The sequence below is a fragment of the Lygodium microphyllum genome, chromosome 29 (assembly GCF_053477565.2).
Source record: "Lygodium microphyllum isolate KBCC chromosome 29, Lygodium_microphyllum_v1.1.10, whole genome shotgun sequence".
In the NCBI taxonomy this organism is placed as follows: domain Eukaryota; kingdom Viridiplantae; phylum Streptophyta; class Polypodiopsida; order Schizaeales; family Lygodiaceae; genus Lygodium; species Lygodium microphyllum.
The window spans coordinates 119,864,870-119,883,254 of NC_141163.1; the positions used below are offsets into that span (position 1 = coordinate 119,864,870).

The following is an 18,385-nucleotide window of genomic DNA, read 5'->3' on the forward strand; positions in this document are numbered from 1 at the left end:
TTTCATATGACACCCATATTGGGGGGTCCCTAAATTTTAGGAGCCTTGAATTAGTCTAAAAATGCTAGTCCTAGAAAATAGGGATGTCATTGTAAAAATAGTAAATTCTATACTCTGACTGTGCTTACTAAATTTGGTTGTTTCTAGTCTTGACAGTTTTCAGACCAAAAAGGAAGGCCATAGAGAAGAGACAAGTGTCAAGACACTTGTCACACAAGTTTCCAAGAGTCCCACCACTTGTCACATCTCATGACATGTTGCTGGACACTTGTCTTGTGCTACTTCACTTTTCCCTTTTGTACTAGCTCTTTCCTCTCCTATAAATAAGAGCTCGTTTTTCTTCATTTAGCATCATTTTTCTTTGTTGTAAACTCATGTACAGCACCCACAGATAGCTAGAAACTGGCCCCATCCATCCCCATCATCATCCCTCACTTCTCCATTATCAAATTCCTCCATATTCCCTCTTCTATCATTGCTGTTTTACAGGACAACAAGCCTGTAAATTCATTACATCACTTCCTTCTCGAGCTCTTTCTTCCATTTTAGCAACAAGAAGCAAGCCCTATCCATGTATTGCTGATCAACGATGGAGAAAGGCTGATTTTCCCTCTTTCTTCTCTCATACTGTAAAGAAATCAGTTCTTATCATTGCATAATAGATAATGCATGTGTGTTTGTACATCTTTGCATGATCTTGTGGGAGTGAGAATTACTTTTTCTCACTCTGAAGTTGATTGTAATTGAGCTCTTTCCTAAGGGACTTGGGTTGAGCAGAAATACATTCCTTCGGGGGGGGGGGTTGCCCATCTTCAACCCTCAATCTTGTCTCCATTACTTTTACATTTTTATGGCTGTAATTTTGTGAGTAATTTTCATTTTCAGCTTTAAGTGTTCATTCTCTTTTATATTTAAATCTCGAAAACTAGCGAATATCATAATTGTTAAGCATACTACGTTGTTCGGGGCGTTTACATGACCACACCACACGGGAACATGGTTTTTAGCTCTGATTTAGTGTTGTTTGTGGGACTGTTTTACTGTTGGAATGATGCCAGGATCAAAGGGTTTGTAGTCCAATTGGTGTGGAACAGATCTGGAATGGAATAAGGCTGAGAACATGTCAAGAATCAGGTGAAAAACAGTGAATACAGAGTTCTGCAGACTTCAATTCTGCACTTGAATTATTGAGTTATGCTCACAGAAAGTGTTTTCCTACTTGGGATGTTGTTTTGGATATGCTGGACAGTAAAAAGAGTAAATACAGAGTTGTGTAGGTGGCAATTCTGCACTTGAATTATGGAGTTATGGTCACAAAAAGTGTTTTCCTACTTGGGATGTTGTTTTGGATATGTTGTATTGTCCTTATGCAGCTGAAATTTGCTCAGAAAAGATGAAAGCCAATTGTTCACAGGTTTTGTACGTTGGAACCTTTCATTTTTGTAACTTTCCATCTTTTAATTGATAAAGAATACCGAAAGGGGCGTTGGACTTCAGGGCCAATCTGGTGTTGAGCGAGGGAGTGAGGTCTCTGTTTGTGTGTGTATGTGAAAAGACCAGGTACTAATTGTAAGGGACTACTGCTTTATGTGGTCATAGACCGGTTTCAAAAAGAATGTGAGGTGTGGGGGGCGATTATGATAATGGTATCAAGAGAAGCATGTGGCTTGAGGCCATTGTTGTGGATTTGAGGTGGAAAGTACGCTTGACATGCACAAAATGTTGTGTTAATGTTTGTGATGTAATAGTAAACCGTATTTTGTTTGTTGACTTGCGAGCAAAGAGTCTTCTTATTTTGCTCTAACTTCATAGCCAGTGTATTCTAGCATATGTGTTCTACAATGTTGACCTGTGAGCAGAGGGTCTTCTTAGTTCGTTCTAACTTCTCAAGGTAATGTTATTCATGCAGTTTTACAATTTAAGAGAACTGGTGATGCATTTATCTATGACCTTGGGAGTACTCACAAGACAGTTGTCAATAAAACACAGGTATACTGGTGAGTTATAAAGACCAATTTAATTAGAGCTGAGTTTGGTTTTGTCCATAGGAAATTTTTATATATTTCTCATTTGTTTGTTTTGAAATTACAGGTCACAGGGAGGATATATACCCCCGTTCATGTTGGTGATGTAATCAAGTTTGGCCTGTAAGTGTCTTTTGGAATATTGCCATAGAATTTTCATTTCTTTAAAGTTTTTCAGGTTAAATTAATGATATTTGTATACAATAGGGCGTTAGCTTTTAGATAAAGATTGGCTTCTTTTGTTCCTATATCTGAAATGCAGACCATGACAGCCAACATTGCTCTACAGTCCTTGCAGCTCTAATCTCCAAGTGTTATACAAAGCTTTATCTAGGGAGTGATTACACACTTTCTTTTACAAGTTGTATGTGTTCTAATTACATGGAAGGTAGAGACTAGTAGCCTCACAGAATTTCCACCATTTTTAAATTCCATCATTCAAGGCCTAAATCTGTAAGCTGGAGCATCATCATCTCGTTTTTAGACAGCTCATTTCAACATCTATTTTTGTCATTTGTGGGATTGTGGACTGCTTGTGCAGTTTCACAATGATTTTATTGCAGCAATTATTCTTCAATTCCTGGCATTCCATGACAGACAAATATTTATCTAGGATTCCAAAGTAGTGGCTAGAAAAAACTACTAACACATGGTGTACATGGTGTTTACTTATTATATTGATGAGTTAGACTTTCTTCTCACAAAACCCTAAATTCTTTGTATAGCTAGGACCAGGGTTTCAGGTGACAACCAGATTATTCCAACAAGTTAGGGTTCTCTTGAGGTTCATGAAACTCAAAATTCTTTGTGCAGAAAGGGTTAGGTCTTTTCAGACTTCAGCATGCTGCACGGCATATATGTAAACATGAATGTAATATGCCGTTTTATAGAAGCATCTATAGCATATACATCCCCTTGCTTGCTGTACTATATGTTTGCAGTGCACACATTCATTTCTACTAAATCAATTTGCAAGTGTGCCTCAACTTCTGTTTAAAATCAGATGATGTGCTAATTCTTTGTCTTATATGTGCAGTTCTTCTCGGCTTTATGTGCTCCTAGGCCCCACCGAGTTAATGCCAAAGGTAGCTGCATGCTTTATATGCCTTTCACAGCATTTCTCTTCTTGGAAGCATATTTACTAAGACACAAAATATATAACTAGCTGTGTCTGCATGTGATCAATTTGTAGCTCATGGTGGTGCGAAGGTATCTGATTCAAATTGATAGAGGGTTTGGTTTCTAGAAATAAGTGAAAATTTAGCTAGTTATTCTTGCATTGGCTGGAATGATGGGGTTCAGACAAAAGACTTGGAACAATTTCTTTAGTTACTGCCTTGCAAAGCAATAGGAGTACTGTGCAACTCCGGCCAAATAGTTCCATCTGTTACTCAAGGATAGGTATACAATTGTTATAGTCTTGTTTGCGCTACAGATGTATGTATTGTATGTTGTATGCAAAACTTCAATGTCTATGTTGACTATAACCCCTTGGGCTAGTTTTCCAGTTCCTTTGTTGTTAAGGAGTACATCTGAGGGCAGTGATAGTAGTAGGACCTCCTGACTAGGCAAGCCAACTTCCCACCGCCAAGCCTCCATGTGCCACCAGCCATAAGAAATACGATACCCTCCTTGGCCTCTAGCTATCCCATAGGCGGTGCCAGAAGGTCTGTTGGAAAGGCTCTGTGATATTGTGCTCCGCCCAGTGCCTGCTACGTGACGGTGCCCAATCCATATTCTCTTGCATCAGTACGTGTTTGCCAATCCTGGCAGTATACTCCAGGAATCTCGGTGCCTTCTTGGCGACCGTGGTGGCCGGCCATAGCCACTCTCCCGGATCCCACTCCAGCTCATCAAGTGGCCTGTCCTCCCAAATCTAGAGGCGCCACTCTCCCTGAGCTCCCTCTAGAGGACAAAAGGGTCCAGCCGCCATGTCTTCCCCCGAAGGCCAATCACCCGAATCCTCCTTCATGAAGGGATAACTATCCCCTCATCTTGTTGCCCTCTGTCAAGAGCCAGACGCCTCCTCTCCTGTACGGTGAAGAAGGTCCCAGGTGGAGCGCCACCCACTCTACCTACCACTTGTAGGGGGATGCCTGCTGGTGAAAACCTAGCGGCCCATACCTCCACGAGCTCTATCGGCTCTCGTATCGGGGGAGCAAGCCACTCCAAAGGTATTGCTGCATCTATCTCCCTTCTTCTCAACTCCACTTCTCTTTGGTAGCCTGATACTCGCTACAACACCTCCTCGTCCACCATCCTGTACACATCTTGCCATGTCCTGATGGAACGAGTCAGGCTGGCCTCCCAACCAGTCCATTGGATGTGGGGGTGCTTGCCAATCTGTGCCCCTTCTTGATCTGTGACTTGGGATTTCTAGATCATCGGCTGACGGTCTATCTCCTCCTGGTAGCGTGGGGGGTTTTGGATTACGGCCTTACGCAGACCTTGCCACACGCGAAGCAAGCTGCGAAGGAAAGGTGATCTGGGTTGACGTGAAGATCCATCTCAGGGACGGCCTTCACTCACCACTAAGCCTTGGTCTACAATCCTGATGTCACAACTCTATAGAAACAGAATTTGTATCATTTTTCATTAATTTGTCTATATAATGATTTATTAAATTTATTTCCTTTGCACTAATTAGATATAAAGAAAAGTGCATTGGAGCTGACCACTGATGAGTGATCACAGGTTATGGTGGACCCACGCGGTGGGTTAGAGAAAAGATAGTTCACACTTCCACCTATATGGCCCGATTGGGCGCCTATGACCAGAACTCACACATATCAGGGTTAGACTCGCACACAGAAAAGATTGATGCCTTGAAGTGTGGGCTAGATCCACCAGAACAGACAGTTACAATCAACAAGATGGCGCGATCATGAAATGCTTGTATAATGTGCATGTGTGGACTGAAAGCTTGAAATGCACATTTCTTTGCATAGGAAAGTCACATGAAGATTCTGATACCGTTTTTGCGATGTACACGGAAAAAGCTTTCATATGACACCCATATTGGGAGGGTCCCTAAATTTTAGGAGATGCCTAAATTTTAGGGGATGTCTAAGTTTTAGGAGGTCCCTAAGTTTTAGGAGCCTCGAATTAGCCTAAAAATGCTAGTCCTAAAAAATAGGGATGTCATTCTAAAAATAGTAAGTTTTGTACTCTGACTGTGCTTACTAAATTTGGTTGTTTCTATTCTTGACAGTATTCAGCCCAAAAAGGAAGGCCATAGAGAAGAGACAAGTGTCAAGACACTTCTCACACAAGTTTCCGAGTGTCCCACCACTTGTCACATCTCATGACATGTGGCTGGACACTTGTCTTGTGCTACTCCACTTTCCCCTTTTGTACTAGCTCTTCCCTCTCCTATAAATAAGAGCTCGTTTTTCTTCATTCAGCATCATTTTTCTTTGCTATAAACTCATGTACAGCACCCACAGATAGCCAGAAACTGGCCCCATCCATCTCCATTATCATTCCCCACTTCTCCATTATCAAATTCCTCCATATTCCCTCTTCTATCACTGTTGTTTTACAGGACAGCAAGCCTGTAAATTCATTACAGCACCTCCTTCTCAAGCTCTTTCTTTCATTTTAGCAACAAGAAGCAAGCCCTATCCATGTACTACTGTTCAACGATGGAGAAAGGCTGATTTCCCCTCTTTCTTCTCTCATATTGTAAAGAAATCAGTTCTTATCATTGCATAATAGATAATGCATGTGTGTTTGTACATCTTTGTATGATCTTGTGAGAGTGAGAATTGCTTCTCCTCACTCTCAGGTTGATTGTAATTGAGCTCTTCCCTAAGGGACTTGGGTTGAGCAGAAATACATTCCTTCGGGGGGGTTGCCCATCTTCAACCCTCAATCTTGTCTCCATTACTTTTACATTTTCATGGCTGTAATTTTGTGAGTAATTTTCATTTTCAGCTTTAAGTGTTCATTCTCTTTTATATTAAATCTCGAAATTAAGCGAATATCATAATTGGTAAGCATACTACGCTGTTGGGGGCGTTTACACCTGAAGACCCTCGTGCATTAGGACCTTTGAGGTCTGTCCTCCTGGTATGAGGCCGCAGACAACTAGCTTGTCCAAGAGAGCTATACTCTGATACTCTGGGTCTATGATCCCAAGCCCTGACCGATACCATATGATGGTTGCCCACGCCACCTTGGATTTGGAATCCTTGGAGCCGTTTGACCCGGACCAAAGGAAGTTCTGCACTAGGCGACGAAGGTGCACTACGTAGGATGAGGAGAAGTACCAACACGAGGCGATGTACCAGGCTGTCGCTAGGAGGACCTCGTTAACCACCAGGGCTTGGCCTGCTAGTGAGAGGCAAGCCGTACTCCAGTAGGTCAGCTTGCTGCGAATAGAATCGAGGATTGGAAGAAATTGCCGGGGCGGGAGTGATGTCGAGTTCCACGTGGAAACCTAGGTAATGGACAGTCTGCCCTTTGCTCACCCATCTAAATCCCAGGTAGACATTCCACTCCGTGCTAAAGTCTAGGTCTGTGGGGAAACCAACCGACTTTCGCCAGTTGATTTTCGCACCCACTGCAGAACAGAATACCTCAAGAGCCAGCCTCACTCTCTCTAGCATCAACTCATTGTCCTATATGTAGAGTGCTGTATTATTTGCATACTCTGAGTCTAACAACTCAATCTCCTCTCTCACTGGATGTTGAAGGCCACGTAATTCGCTCACACGTGACTTGAGGAAGTGAGACATCGCCTCTGCAAAGAGTAGAAACAAGTATGGGGCCAGGGACAACCTTGCCGGACCAATCTCTCGAGCCGAAACTCCTCTCCTCGCCTACCACCTATGAGAACCTTGCTGGTGGCCGATCTGTAAAGTACGGAGACCCCGCGAATCTAAGCGTGGGGGAAAGCCAACCTCACCATGGTACCCTCTAGGAAATCCCAGTCCACCCTGTCATAAGCTTTCTCGAAATCCAAGGGTAGTATGGCTAGTCTCTGCTCACTGTGCTGAGTCCACTCTGTCGCCTCAAAGAAGGTGAATACATTGTCTATGATGCTCCTAACTTGGACAAAGCCTGTCTGTGTGTCATGAATGATGTCTGGAAGCACGGGCCGTAGTCGCCTACCAATCGTCTTTGCTAGTGCCTTATAGGCCACTGACAATAAGGTGATCTGTCTCCACTGGGAAAGCTCCAACTGGTCTCCTCCTTTGGGGAGACGATTGATAAGGCCTACCGAAAGACTCCTTGGCATCTGTCCTGAAGTGAAAATCTTTTGGAAGGTCATCAATAGGGGGTCCTTCACCACCTCCCAGTAGGTAGTGAATAAGGCCTTAGAGAGGCCATCCTATCATGGTCATTTCTGCCTGTCCTGTGTATAGAAAGCCTCCTCTAGTTCCTTCTCTGTGAAGGAGGCTAGGCGGGAACGTCCCATCTCCTCTGTGACGAGGGACGGGATGTGATCCTAGACCTGCTGTCTATATCGCTATCCTCTAGCTGAGGCCGTCTCCTGTTGGAGAAGGCATCTGTAGTAGTCGGTGGCAATCTCCATCACCTTGTCTGGGCTAGTACGAGTCCTCCCGTACTAATATCGAAGGCTGCGTATCTGCTCTCTTGAGAGGTGTAAGGCTGGTGCACTTGGAAAAACTCCCTGCACATTGTGTCCCCTTTCCGTGCCTAGAAGGCTGCTAAGGTGCAGAAAGAGAACTCTGAGTGCCTATCCTCTAGGCCAGTGATGGCTACTCGCGGTGCATCTCCTGTGCCTAGAGGGTGGGCTCCCCTGGTGCCTCTTGTAATAATCTTTGCGTGGTTGTAAGGTCTCACCGGAGTGCTCTCTCCTCCTTCCAGCTTTGTTGCTTGGCCTGTATGGCTGCCTCTTGGCAGATACTGCTCGATTCGGCTAGGACCTCTGCAACCTCCTCTGCAATCTGGTCCCTCTTGCCCCACTTCCTAGTCCAAATCTGCTTAATCTGTCTCATCATCTCCTTCCTCCTATCGATCGAGTCAAGGATCTGACAGGATCTTGTGTCTAGGGTAGACGCTGGGGGATCAAGTGTCAGGAGAACCGGGCAATGATCGGACAATGTCGTGCCCGCCAACTGCCCAATCTGGCCTCCATGAGAGCCTCTATACTCTCCTATATAAAACCTATCCAACCGCCATAGCAGGACTTCACCTAGCCGCTTGTATCCCCAAGAGAAGTCCAACGACCTCTCCCTCGTGTGGAAGGCAAGGTCTCTCGAGGCATCGTGTGCTTCTACTGCCAATAGAAAGACCTCCCATGCCTCCTACTCCTTACTAGCCATGCCCTTGTAGTTTTTGCCTTTGCCCTGTTGGTCCTTTAAAGCCTCCAGGTTGTTGAAGTCTCCTCTAGCGATCCAAGAGTCCACCTTTGGGAGTCCATTCGCGATCTTCGCTCTGAACTAGCTGGTCCTTTAAAGCATCCAGGTTGTTGAAGTCTCCTCTAGCGATCCAGGAGTCCACCTTTGGGAGTCTATTCGTGATCTCCACCCAGAACTTGCTGCATGCCCTAACCTTCGTAGGGGCATAGACATTGAGGACTCCAAGGCACGAGTCCCCAATAATCAATCTGATCCATAGAACCCTCGTTGCCATAATCGTCCTGTGGTCTCGTACACAGGCGGTGAGACTCAAGCCAATAGAGGTGTATATGCCTCCACTTCTGCCGTGGGCACCGATAGCGTGCTCCCAGTAAGTGTGTGAGCTGCCCAGGAGTACCTTCCCTCTATCCGTTGGGCCTAGGTGTGGAGTGAGCTTGTGCTCCTGTAGAAGTAAGATGTCGATCCGTCCGGCAAGGGTAGGCTATAGCTCTTGCTGAACAATCAACTTCCTGGAACCACGTGCCCCACTATAGTGGAGGCTATTCACATTCTAGGATGCAAGGTGTAAACTCATAGGGAGACCTGTGATTGACGGAACAAGCATCTGATCGGTGTGGAAGCTACTGACGAAGAAGAGGAACTATGAGGCATACGTATACGCTTTGCTACTGGCTTGGATGGTGAACTCCTTTTCCCCATGGTACTGACCATGGGGGTGATGGATGCGCTTGGTGGTACCACCAGGGCGTCTATCAACTAGGTTGAGAAGCGAGACTCGGTACACTGGTAGAAACGGGCCGCCTGTGCCAGGGGCCACTTGATCACATCCATCGGCGCTCTCCACTGCGGAGGGGCTCGAAAGATAATGCTTAGATGAGGGACCTCGGCCCCAATCCACCAATTGATGTCCATTATGCAACCCGGCCATTGCTGAGAGAAAAGTGTCAGTCCACCTCCCATCCACTGGGAGATGTGGTCTGCCACCTGGCTCTTCACCTCGTCCTCTATCTGAGTCGTTTCGTCGAGTCTATTGTGTGAGAGGTCTGAAGGGAGAAGACGTAGTTTGGTCCATCTAGTGGTGCTAGTAGATGGACCTTGCCGATCCTAGACTTGCGTACTACGAAGATTCCCACTTCCAGGGGTAGTGGGAACACTGCATGCTCCGCAACTTTCAAGTAAGACCACGGCCCACTGCGAAAAAACTCCTGTGGTAGCAGCTGTGCCTGTCTCGAGAAAGTGTGACGGGTGGTATGGATGGATAAACTGGTGGCTGTGTGAGGGGGGGCTAGACTGCTAGTGGGTGGAGGATGTTGGTGTCTGGGGCTCCTTACCTCTTGTGGGGGGGGGGGGATGGGTGGGGGAATGGTCACCTATACTGGGTGGGGATCGGGGGGGGGGGGGGACTGGTCGGTGGGGGTGATGGTAGGGAGGGGGAGGATTGAGGGATGGTAGGGTGGTCAGAGGCACTCGACGGGTGTGGGAGGGAGGCCAGTAGCTCTGGGTGAAGGGGGGTGTGGACTAGGGTTAGGGGGCGAGCCGTGGGTGGGGGGGGGGGATGGGGATTGGGAGCCCTCGGGTGACACGGCCTGTGATGCCTCTGTGGGGGGTGGATGTGTAGACCTGTGGACCTGTCGGGTAGGGCGAGGAAGGGGGGGCCGCGCGGTGCTCTGCCAGGGGGGTGACGCTCGCCCTCCTACTCCCTGCCGTGGCTGTGGAGCTGTCTGTGGGCCCCCCCTACCATCTCCCTCTCTGTCGTCTCTGTACTCATGTGAAACCGTCCGTATCCACCTGTGGCCCTGTCGGTGACTGCCCTAGCTTTGAAGCGTGTGCACTTTGCTGCATGGTGCCCAAAGTCATGGAATCGCAAGCATTGCCCTAGCTGCCCAGTCACAATGACCTGCTGCTTGAAGGAGTGTTTGCTTGCCTCAATCTCTGGGAACTGTGGGATATTCTTGACCTCTTTCACTGCCATCCGTGCCTTTGGGACTCCTGTGGCTGTCATTGCATCTGTGAAAGAGGCGGGAAGGATAGTGCCGAAAAGCCGTCCAAAGTTTTCCACCATCTGGTGATACTATCGCCAGGCCGGGAAAGAGAAGGGTGACTGGGTGCCGAAGAAACCTGTTGTGGAGTGCAAATGTCTCCATTGTGAAGCCACTGTACCAAGGGACCATGTAAATGATTCCCTTCGTGGATGCATAGGGTGAACTGGCTAGTAACTCATGGGCTGCATCTGCCGAGGTGAGCTGTACCATGAAGATCCCATGTCCCATTAGAATTGCCTCCACGATCTGCGCTATGCCGATGCGCAGCGTGGAGTGAAGCCAATCCCAAAGCTGGGCCCTAGACAGGGAATGCCTTACTACCTGACCAAAGATCGCTATTTCCTTTAGCTCCTCTGTGGCACGAACGACTAAGAGCTATTCCTCAGAGAGGACGACGTGCAAGGTGTTTGATTGGGGGGCACTCGTTGAATGTGCCGGCGTTTGACCAGTGGTTTCCATTGCGCGTCCCTTTTGAGAACCTATTGGTCACATTGCTGTGCTATCGGGGGAGGGGGGGGGGGGGGGAATTGCTGCAAATGGAGGGAGCAACTTTAGGGGGGGAGGGACCGATGGCGAGGAGGGGAGATGCTGTTTTTTCGACGATGGGGGAGGTGTTGGACGCCACGGATGGCCGGCTTACAATGGGCACCGCGGGTGTGGTAGGTTTGCTGGACGAAGCCGGGACTGTAGGGCGGAGGTAGCGCGAGGGGGGGGGGGGGATTAGGCGGGGGAGATTTGGCGCAGGGGCTAGCTTGGCGGGGGGAGGGGGGGAAACAACAGGGCGGGGGTGGGTATGGTGGAGGCAGCGGGGGATGGCAGTGCGAGGGGGCTAGGTGGGGAGGCAGCGCCTCCACGGGGAGGGGAGCTAGGCAGGGCTGATGCACCACGGGAAAGGAAGCTGGTAGGGGGACAACGCGCCACAGGACGGCGGCGGGGGAGGGGGTGTGTGATGGCGACGGGGCATAATGTTCCACCAGGAGACTTTTAGTGAGCAAATCTATAGGATTCTTGTCTGTCGAGATCTTAACAAGCTCTATCTACTTGTCTTCAATTACGTCTCTAATGAAGTGATAATGGACCTCAATGTTCTTGATCTTCTCATGAAAGACCAAATTATGTGCCAATTGAATGGCACTCATAGAGTATGAATGCAATGTAGGAGTTATAGTCAAACCAAGGTCTAGCTTAACCATATGGCCTCCTTGCAAGCCTCAATGGATACAATATACTTAGCCTTGATAGTAGACAAGCCCATCTACACCCTGGAAAAACAAGAGATAGCACCTCTAGCAAAGATGAAGATATAGCCACATTTGGGTTTCCTACTATCTACATGTCTTACATAATCAAAGTTTGTGTAGCCCACGATTCCAATATCCTGGCCACTATAACAAATATATATATTTGCAATGCCCTTAAGGTATCTCATGATAACCCTTCACGGCATTCCAATGCTGCCTACCAAGTGTCACCATATAAGGAGCGACACCTCTCACTACAAATGCTATGTTAAGTCTAGTGGCTATCATGGCATACATCAAGCTACCCACTATGGATACATTAAAGATCTTAGCCATCTCATCCCTTTCATCATCTGACTAGGGATAATTTGCCTAGTTGACCTTCAAATGAGAAGGTAATGGTTGGGTAGCTAATAGACTTACCACCTTGCATATGGAACTACTCAAGGACTTTATGAATGTACTCCTTTTGTGACAAGTAGAGTAGTCCTTTAGAGTGATTGTGCATAATGCACATACCAAGTATGTGAGGAACATATAGGTGCAAACGGGGACAGGCGTGAGGGGACAGGCAAGGGCTCGCGCGAGGGAGCAGTCGGGGCAGGGCAGTAGTGCGACGTGAGGGGCTTTGAGCGGCTTAGTAGGTTGTGGGCACCAAAGGTGATGAATGTAGGCACTGGGCTGGATGGGTGATGAAGCGTGATGGCAGGGAGAGTGATGATGATAATGGCAAGCTACCAAGGAAAGTGGGACGAGAAGTGGCATGCCCATGCTCCCTTTTATAGAACTTTTTAGCCAGTTGTGCTATTAAAATTTAACTTTTTGGTAAAACACTTTAATTTAATTTGTAATCCTTTTTGGGGCCGTACAAGAGGTAAAATCTAACCAATTAGTGTGACTAATGTGGCATTAATTTCAGGTAGCATACCACCCCCTCTGAAGCTTAAAAAGGAAGCCCAAGGGAATTGATAAACAAGGCCCTTTGTTGTTGTTGTTGTTGTCATTGTTATGTGTGGGTGTACACGCACGTGGTTTGATCGTGGCTCTTGAGTACCAAAAAACAACAGTTTTTGCATGGGAAACTATAGTGCGAATCTGGTATGAGCAAGATAGCCTAGAAATCTCCGCTTGGTGAAGTAAAATGATGCACACTTACACATGCATAGTTTTTTCACTCCGAAGGCTGACCGATTGGGGTTTTCACTTACTCAAACAGTCCAAATTACAAAATTACAAAAACACAATGCTAATCCGAAGGAGAATGTAAAAGTGGGATGCTTTTCCAGCAGATTTTCAAGAGCAGTGTCCTGAATTGGGGTTTTCACTTACTCATGCAGTCTGTGCAGTCCACTAATGCTGTGCACTGGCAATTGGGCATCTTCACTCACCAATACATGCCCTGTTCTTCACTGTAGCATGCCATTGGTGGTCTTATCTCTAAATTGACAGTACCTGTGCATCCAGGTTGGTTGGAAGTAGCCTTTCCAGTCCTTATGAGGGCCAAGTCCTAGCAATGTCCCAAATCAAGGAAAAATACTTAAGAGGCTAAAGTGCGGGGTAAGCTTCTGTTCAGAAATTGAGCATATTCATGCCCTTGTGAGACTAATGATAGAAAAAAAATGAAGGCAATAGCAAGTTAGACAGATCTGCTGAAAATTCAGTCTGCAGGGCGTGAAGGTTAGGTAGCAGCTGTGTGAATATGCACCTGAAAATAGATGTGCAGCCTGGAGGTCAAACATGTGGATTTGAACCAATGACCCAAGGATGGATAGGAAGAGAGAATGTGCAGTGTAATGTGAGTGGTTCATGCCCTGGTTGTAGCAGCAACACTGAAGGCAAGCAGCAGGTGTGTTCTCATCCAGGTTGGTTGGAAGGAGCCTTTCCAGTCCTTAGTTATGAGGGCTGTGTCTTAGCAATGTCCCAAATCAAAGAAGAAGACTATAGAGGATGAATTGCTGGGCAAGCTTCTGTTCACAAATTGGGCATATATGTCCTTGTGAGACCAATGATAGAAAGGCACCAGCAAGTTAGACAGATCTGCTGAAAATCCAGTCTGCAGGGTGTGAAAGGCAGATAGCAGCTGTGTGAGTATGTACCTGAGAATAGGTGCAGAGCCTGGAGGTCACATGTAGATTTGAGTCTCTGACCCATGGATGGATAGGAAGAGAGAATATGCTTTGGCTAGGTGAGTGGGTGATGCCTGCCCTGTTGTAGCAGCAGCAGTGAAGGTAAGCAGCAGGTTTGCCATCGATTGTGATTTGCGTGTTTTATGGTGTTGGCAGAGGCAGCATAACAGAATCAATGGTAGCTGGCAGAGTTGCAATTCAATGTGTATGGTGATTACAGCAGGAAAAAAGACTAGCAATGATAGGAAGGTTGCAGGAGAGACTGATATTCCAGTTTGTTGGGGAAGGCAATGTCAGCAGCACAGAGGGGAGATAAACAGGGCAGCTTGTACTTTATGCAGGAGAATCACAGCGTACTGGAGTATCAACTGTCTGATAAAGCACTATTTCTTTCATGTTTTCTTCCCTTATATTGGTGCAAGTAACGACAATTTTACAGGATGTTTGCGTAGTTCAACAGCTGTCTCATTTCCTAATGCAAATCCAATTATGGTCAGGTGCTATCCATTGACAAATTCCCTAATTCTTCTGGACTTTAAAAAGGCAGTTCTTAAAATGAAAAAACTGAATTGCAGGAAATAAAATGCTCACTACCCACACAAGCAAAAAATCTGCACTGCAACCAAAGTCTATACAAGTCAGTGTCCATTAAGAAGTAAAGTGCAAGGTGTCTATACAAGTCAATGTCCATAAAGAAGCAAAGTGCAAGGTTACAGCTATTGAAATTTGATTGTGAATAATTAGTGACCTTATTTTTAATAGTATCCAGAATTCATTTCTCACTGTCAATGATCATTGCATATGTTGTCCACAGTAAGAAGTGGAGATGATTTTGGAGATGAATGCGGCGAGTTACTTAAGTATGTGTCTGTTTTTCAACCACAGGAGGCTCCTTCAAAAGCAGAGAAGGAACTCTTGCAACAACTTGAGGTTGCCAGTGGTGGAGCTGATGCAGAGGCATCCCTTTTGCGTGCAAGAAGAGAAGCCATACAAATGGAAGGGGTCTCTTGGGGAATGATAGAGGATGCATTTGAAGATGAAATTAAGGTTATGCAAGATTCTTGTTTGAACTAGCTCATAATGCTGAGAGTTATATGCGGTGGCTCTGACACAGCTATTTTATTATCTGACATGTAGGAAGAAGATGAAGTTACATGGCAGACCTACAAAGGGCAGCTAACTGAGAAGCAAGAGAAGACCCTTGAAAAAATCAAAAAAAGAAATGAGAAGGTCTTTTCCCATCCTTGTCCGGTACCTGTAATTTCTCTGTATTTTGGTCTACACCAAACTAGGCATGTTGCTGTCTCACAAATCTTTGTTATGTGTGATACTTAGTTGGCATTTCAGTAATCTGTGGCATTTTAAATTGTTTATTATGAGTTCATATTTTTTAGAAACTTCTCTGAATGGTTTGATTTAACCTCACAAATCTTGTGAGTTAAAAGTTTATGAATGTTTGTTACTGCTACTGCTTTCAGTAGATTTTTCACATAGTTCTGAACTAATACGAAGTTCCTAAATCTTTTCTTGATATTTCCACAAGATATCCAGCTTGAGACGAGAGATTGATGCCATTCAAGTTAAAGAGATTCCTCAGGGAGGCCTCACACAGGGACAGCAGACTCAAGTTGCTCGCAATGAACAACGGATAGAACAGGTAACCTGCATATAAACTCATTTGCTAACCAGCCTAATTGCAAATGAGCTTGGATTGGAACTTGTTTATCGGATAATGAGTTCAATGTTGTGACAGCTTATGGAAGAGCTTGAAAATCTGGAAGAGACTTTGAATCAGAGCATCCAAGAAAGTATAGGTGCGCGGGTGAAAAAGCTTAGGAGAGAAAATGAAGAAGATGAATATGACAATATGAGGTTCACTCTGTTTGATTTATTTGATCAATTTTGTTATCTTGACTTTGAAAATGATCTTAAATAGTTTTATTCAACCATGCAGTGATGATGATGAGTTTTATGATCGTACGAATCAGAAGAGCAAGAAAAATGTCAAGCTGGAGCAGTCTGGCCAGGTGGTAGAAACAGTGGAGTCACTACTTGAGAAAAGAGACAAACTCGTGAGTGAAATTGACAGGTTAACAACTCTTCTTGAATGCGAAGTGAAGAAGGATGTCTCCTGCGAGAACATGTCTGAAGAAACAAAATCAGAGCTGCAAGATCAGGATGTCTCCTGTGAGAACATGTCTGAAGAAACAAAATCAGAGCTGCAAGATCCTTTAGATGCTTTCATGACATCTGTGTCTTCTACACTAGGTTAAGTGTGATTCTTAGCTCGTTAATCCTTTATTGTGAAGGATTAAATTACTAAATGGACTGACTGGATTTTTGTTTATATGTCACAGAGAGTGATCGAGTATACAATATCAAGAAAGATTTAGAGATACAACAAACAGAATTAGATAGGATTCTTTTCTTACTAAAAATAGCTGATCCACCAGGGGAAGCTTTGAAAAGATGGCACTCTGAGTCAGACACAAGAAGTAAAATTCAAGCTGCAAATGCCTCCAATAACATCAGAGAAAATGGGGGTGAGATCAAAAAAGAAAAACAAGGAGAAACAAATGATTCCAAGCCTTTCTTTGAGCAAGACATGCTCAGCAAGGCCAAGGTTAGTGAAAGCATGGAAAGGGTATATTTAGTGTCCAAACAGGTAACGAACCAAGACCGAAAACAGGAACAAGCCGTAGTCAAGGGTCCTATTTGGCTTGGTCATCCAAGGGAAACTAAAAGTGATACAGCTGAGCCAGAACCTGTTGAAACACAGCCTAGTGGGAATGAGTTTTTAGAGTACCATGACCGGCGTAAGCTTGATAAAAAATTGATCGAACCTGACTATTCACAAGAGATACCAGAGGATGCACGGGGACTCATACTCAGAAAACCAAAGAATCCTTCTGGACAAGACACACAAAAAAGGGGTGACAAAGCTGCTGTAGAAAAAACAATATGGGATGAGGCAGCAGCAGCTGCTGCTGACACTGTTGCCCGGCTATTGAGACACCAGAAAGGACTTGGAGCAGTAGAAGAAACAGAAGATGACTTGAGAAGTGAAGAGCCATTAAAGGAATCAAAGAAGAGAAAGTTAGGACCTGAGAAGCCATCTTTTCTCAATACTGAAGAATCCAAATTCCAAGCTTGGGTTCCTCCCAAAGGTACGAAATGATAGACTCAATTTCCATACAGTGTTGTGACTGAGTCAGTTCAGTAATGAGCTGCATTCAGCTTGAACTTCTGTGGCATGGTGCTTGAACTTACCAATTTTTCTATTTTCTTTGCTTTTGCAGGACAAACTGGAGATGGCAGGACTGCCCTAAATGAAAAATATGGTTACTGACCTCATCCAGCTTTGTTGCAATATGTGAAGTGAGTACTGGGGAGAAAAGTCAGTCACGCAATATGCAGAGAACAAACGTGAGATGCTCTTGAGAGGAGAGGTTCTTCAGCTTGGAGGGTATACCTCAGACCTGACTGTGTAAATATTTGCAGTTTTTGTCTCTGGTAGATCAAAACTTTCATACTTCTCAAGTTTACATCTGAATCCTAAGAGTTCCTAGAGGTGTCTACAAACAAGGTAAAACAAAAGCACATCAGTTGCATAAGCATCTACTTCGAAGTAGGAAGCGTCATATGAAGAGAACTCTATTGCAGATGAGCCTTGCAACAGCACTCAAGACTTCATCAATGCTTGAATTTAGCACGTAAGTTATGGTTGCATGCGTGTCTACTATTAGCTAGACTGGTCTTGGAATGATTGATGCAACCACAATACTCTGAAAGCCAATATCACCTATCAAACTAGCCTTGAACTGCATGCATGTTCCAATAGTGACAATAGGTAAGCTTTTTGAGTACAATAGACAATTCCCCTACAAAGATATGATAAGGTTAGGGAATATCGTCATGCATCCAACGAACATACATTATGCCAAGTTCCCAAGCTACATATGAATGGTAGCTCAAGTGTTGTAAGGGATGCTTATAGCAATCTTGTGCAAGAGTAGTTAGTATGATTCACTGATTTCCATCCAATAAACAAACCAAAGGTTTCTTCTTAATTACATTGTTGCAATGAGTGAGCTTCAGGCTAGAGAGAGAACTAATGAGAAATGAGAAATGTATAGTGTGTCCTCTTACAATGGAGGAAGACCTCAAAACTTACACCATTGAGTGTACATAGAGAAATTTGTTGGTCTTAGACCACCCAATCAAATGATGAATATGATCATCCAAAAATCTCATTCGTCAAAGACTATCTAGTAACATTCACATAATTTCCAATAGCTACCAAGTGTCACTATAAGATTGGCATTAGTAAAAATGAGACATCGCAACTTAGAAAAGAGTTCAAAGCAATAGCCCACAATGCTTTGGTAATAGAGTGATAGGTGGTCTATAACCAACTTAATAGAACATTTGGCTTGCATATTATCAATGGGACCTTAGGCAATGGAAAAGTAGGTACAAGAGCAAGTGGACCTTGGCTCATTCACTGCTAGTTCATGCACAACTATATCTAGTATTGTTATGATTCATCGTAGTACGCAATAGATGTAATCATTATCAATGAGATGTCTATGTTGATACAAACAATGTTTGACATACGAGTCC

The 18,385-nt window shown here is 45.0% G+C and overlaps 1 protein-coding gene across 2 annotated transcripts in view; it reads left to right on the top strand.

Annotated features, from left to right (window-relative positions):
- LOC148011083 (SMAD/FHA domain-containing protein) overlaps positions 1-17,823 on the top strand; it is a 92,742-nt gene extending 74,919 nt beyond the window's left edge. For both annotated transcript variants that reach the window (XM_087671439.1, XM_087671440.1), the window contains 10 exons: positions 1,910-1,989; positions 2,092-2,147; positions 3,061-3,109; positions 14,648-14,809; positions 14,900-14,992; positions 15,306-15,419; positions 15,516-15,634; positions 15,717-16,030; positions 16,120-16,929; positions 17,062-17,823. In XM_087671439.1, coding sequence (XP_087527565.1) covers positions 1,910-1,989; positions 2,092-2,147; positions 3,061-3,109; positions 14,648-14,809; positions 14,900-14,992; positions 15,306-15,419; positions 15,516-15,634; positions 15,717-16,030; positions 16,120-16,929; positions 17,062-17,111 — 1,847 coding nt within the window. In that variant the 3' untranslated portion in view covers positions 17,112-17,823. The remainder of the gene's footprint in view (positions 1-1,909; positions 1,990-2,091; positions 2,148-3,060; positions 3,110-14,647; positions 14,810-14,899; positions 14,993-15,305; positions 15,420-15,515; positions 15,635-15,716; positions 16,031-16,119; positions 16,930-17,061) is intronic.
- The last annotated feature ends 562 nt before the right edge of the window (positions 17,824-18,385 follow it).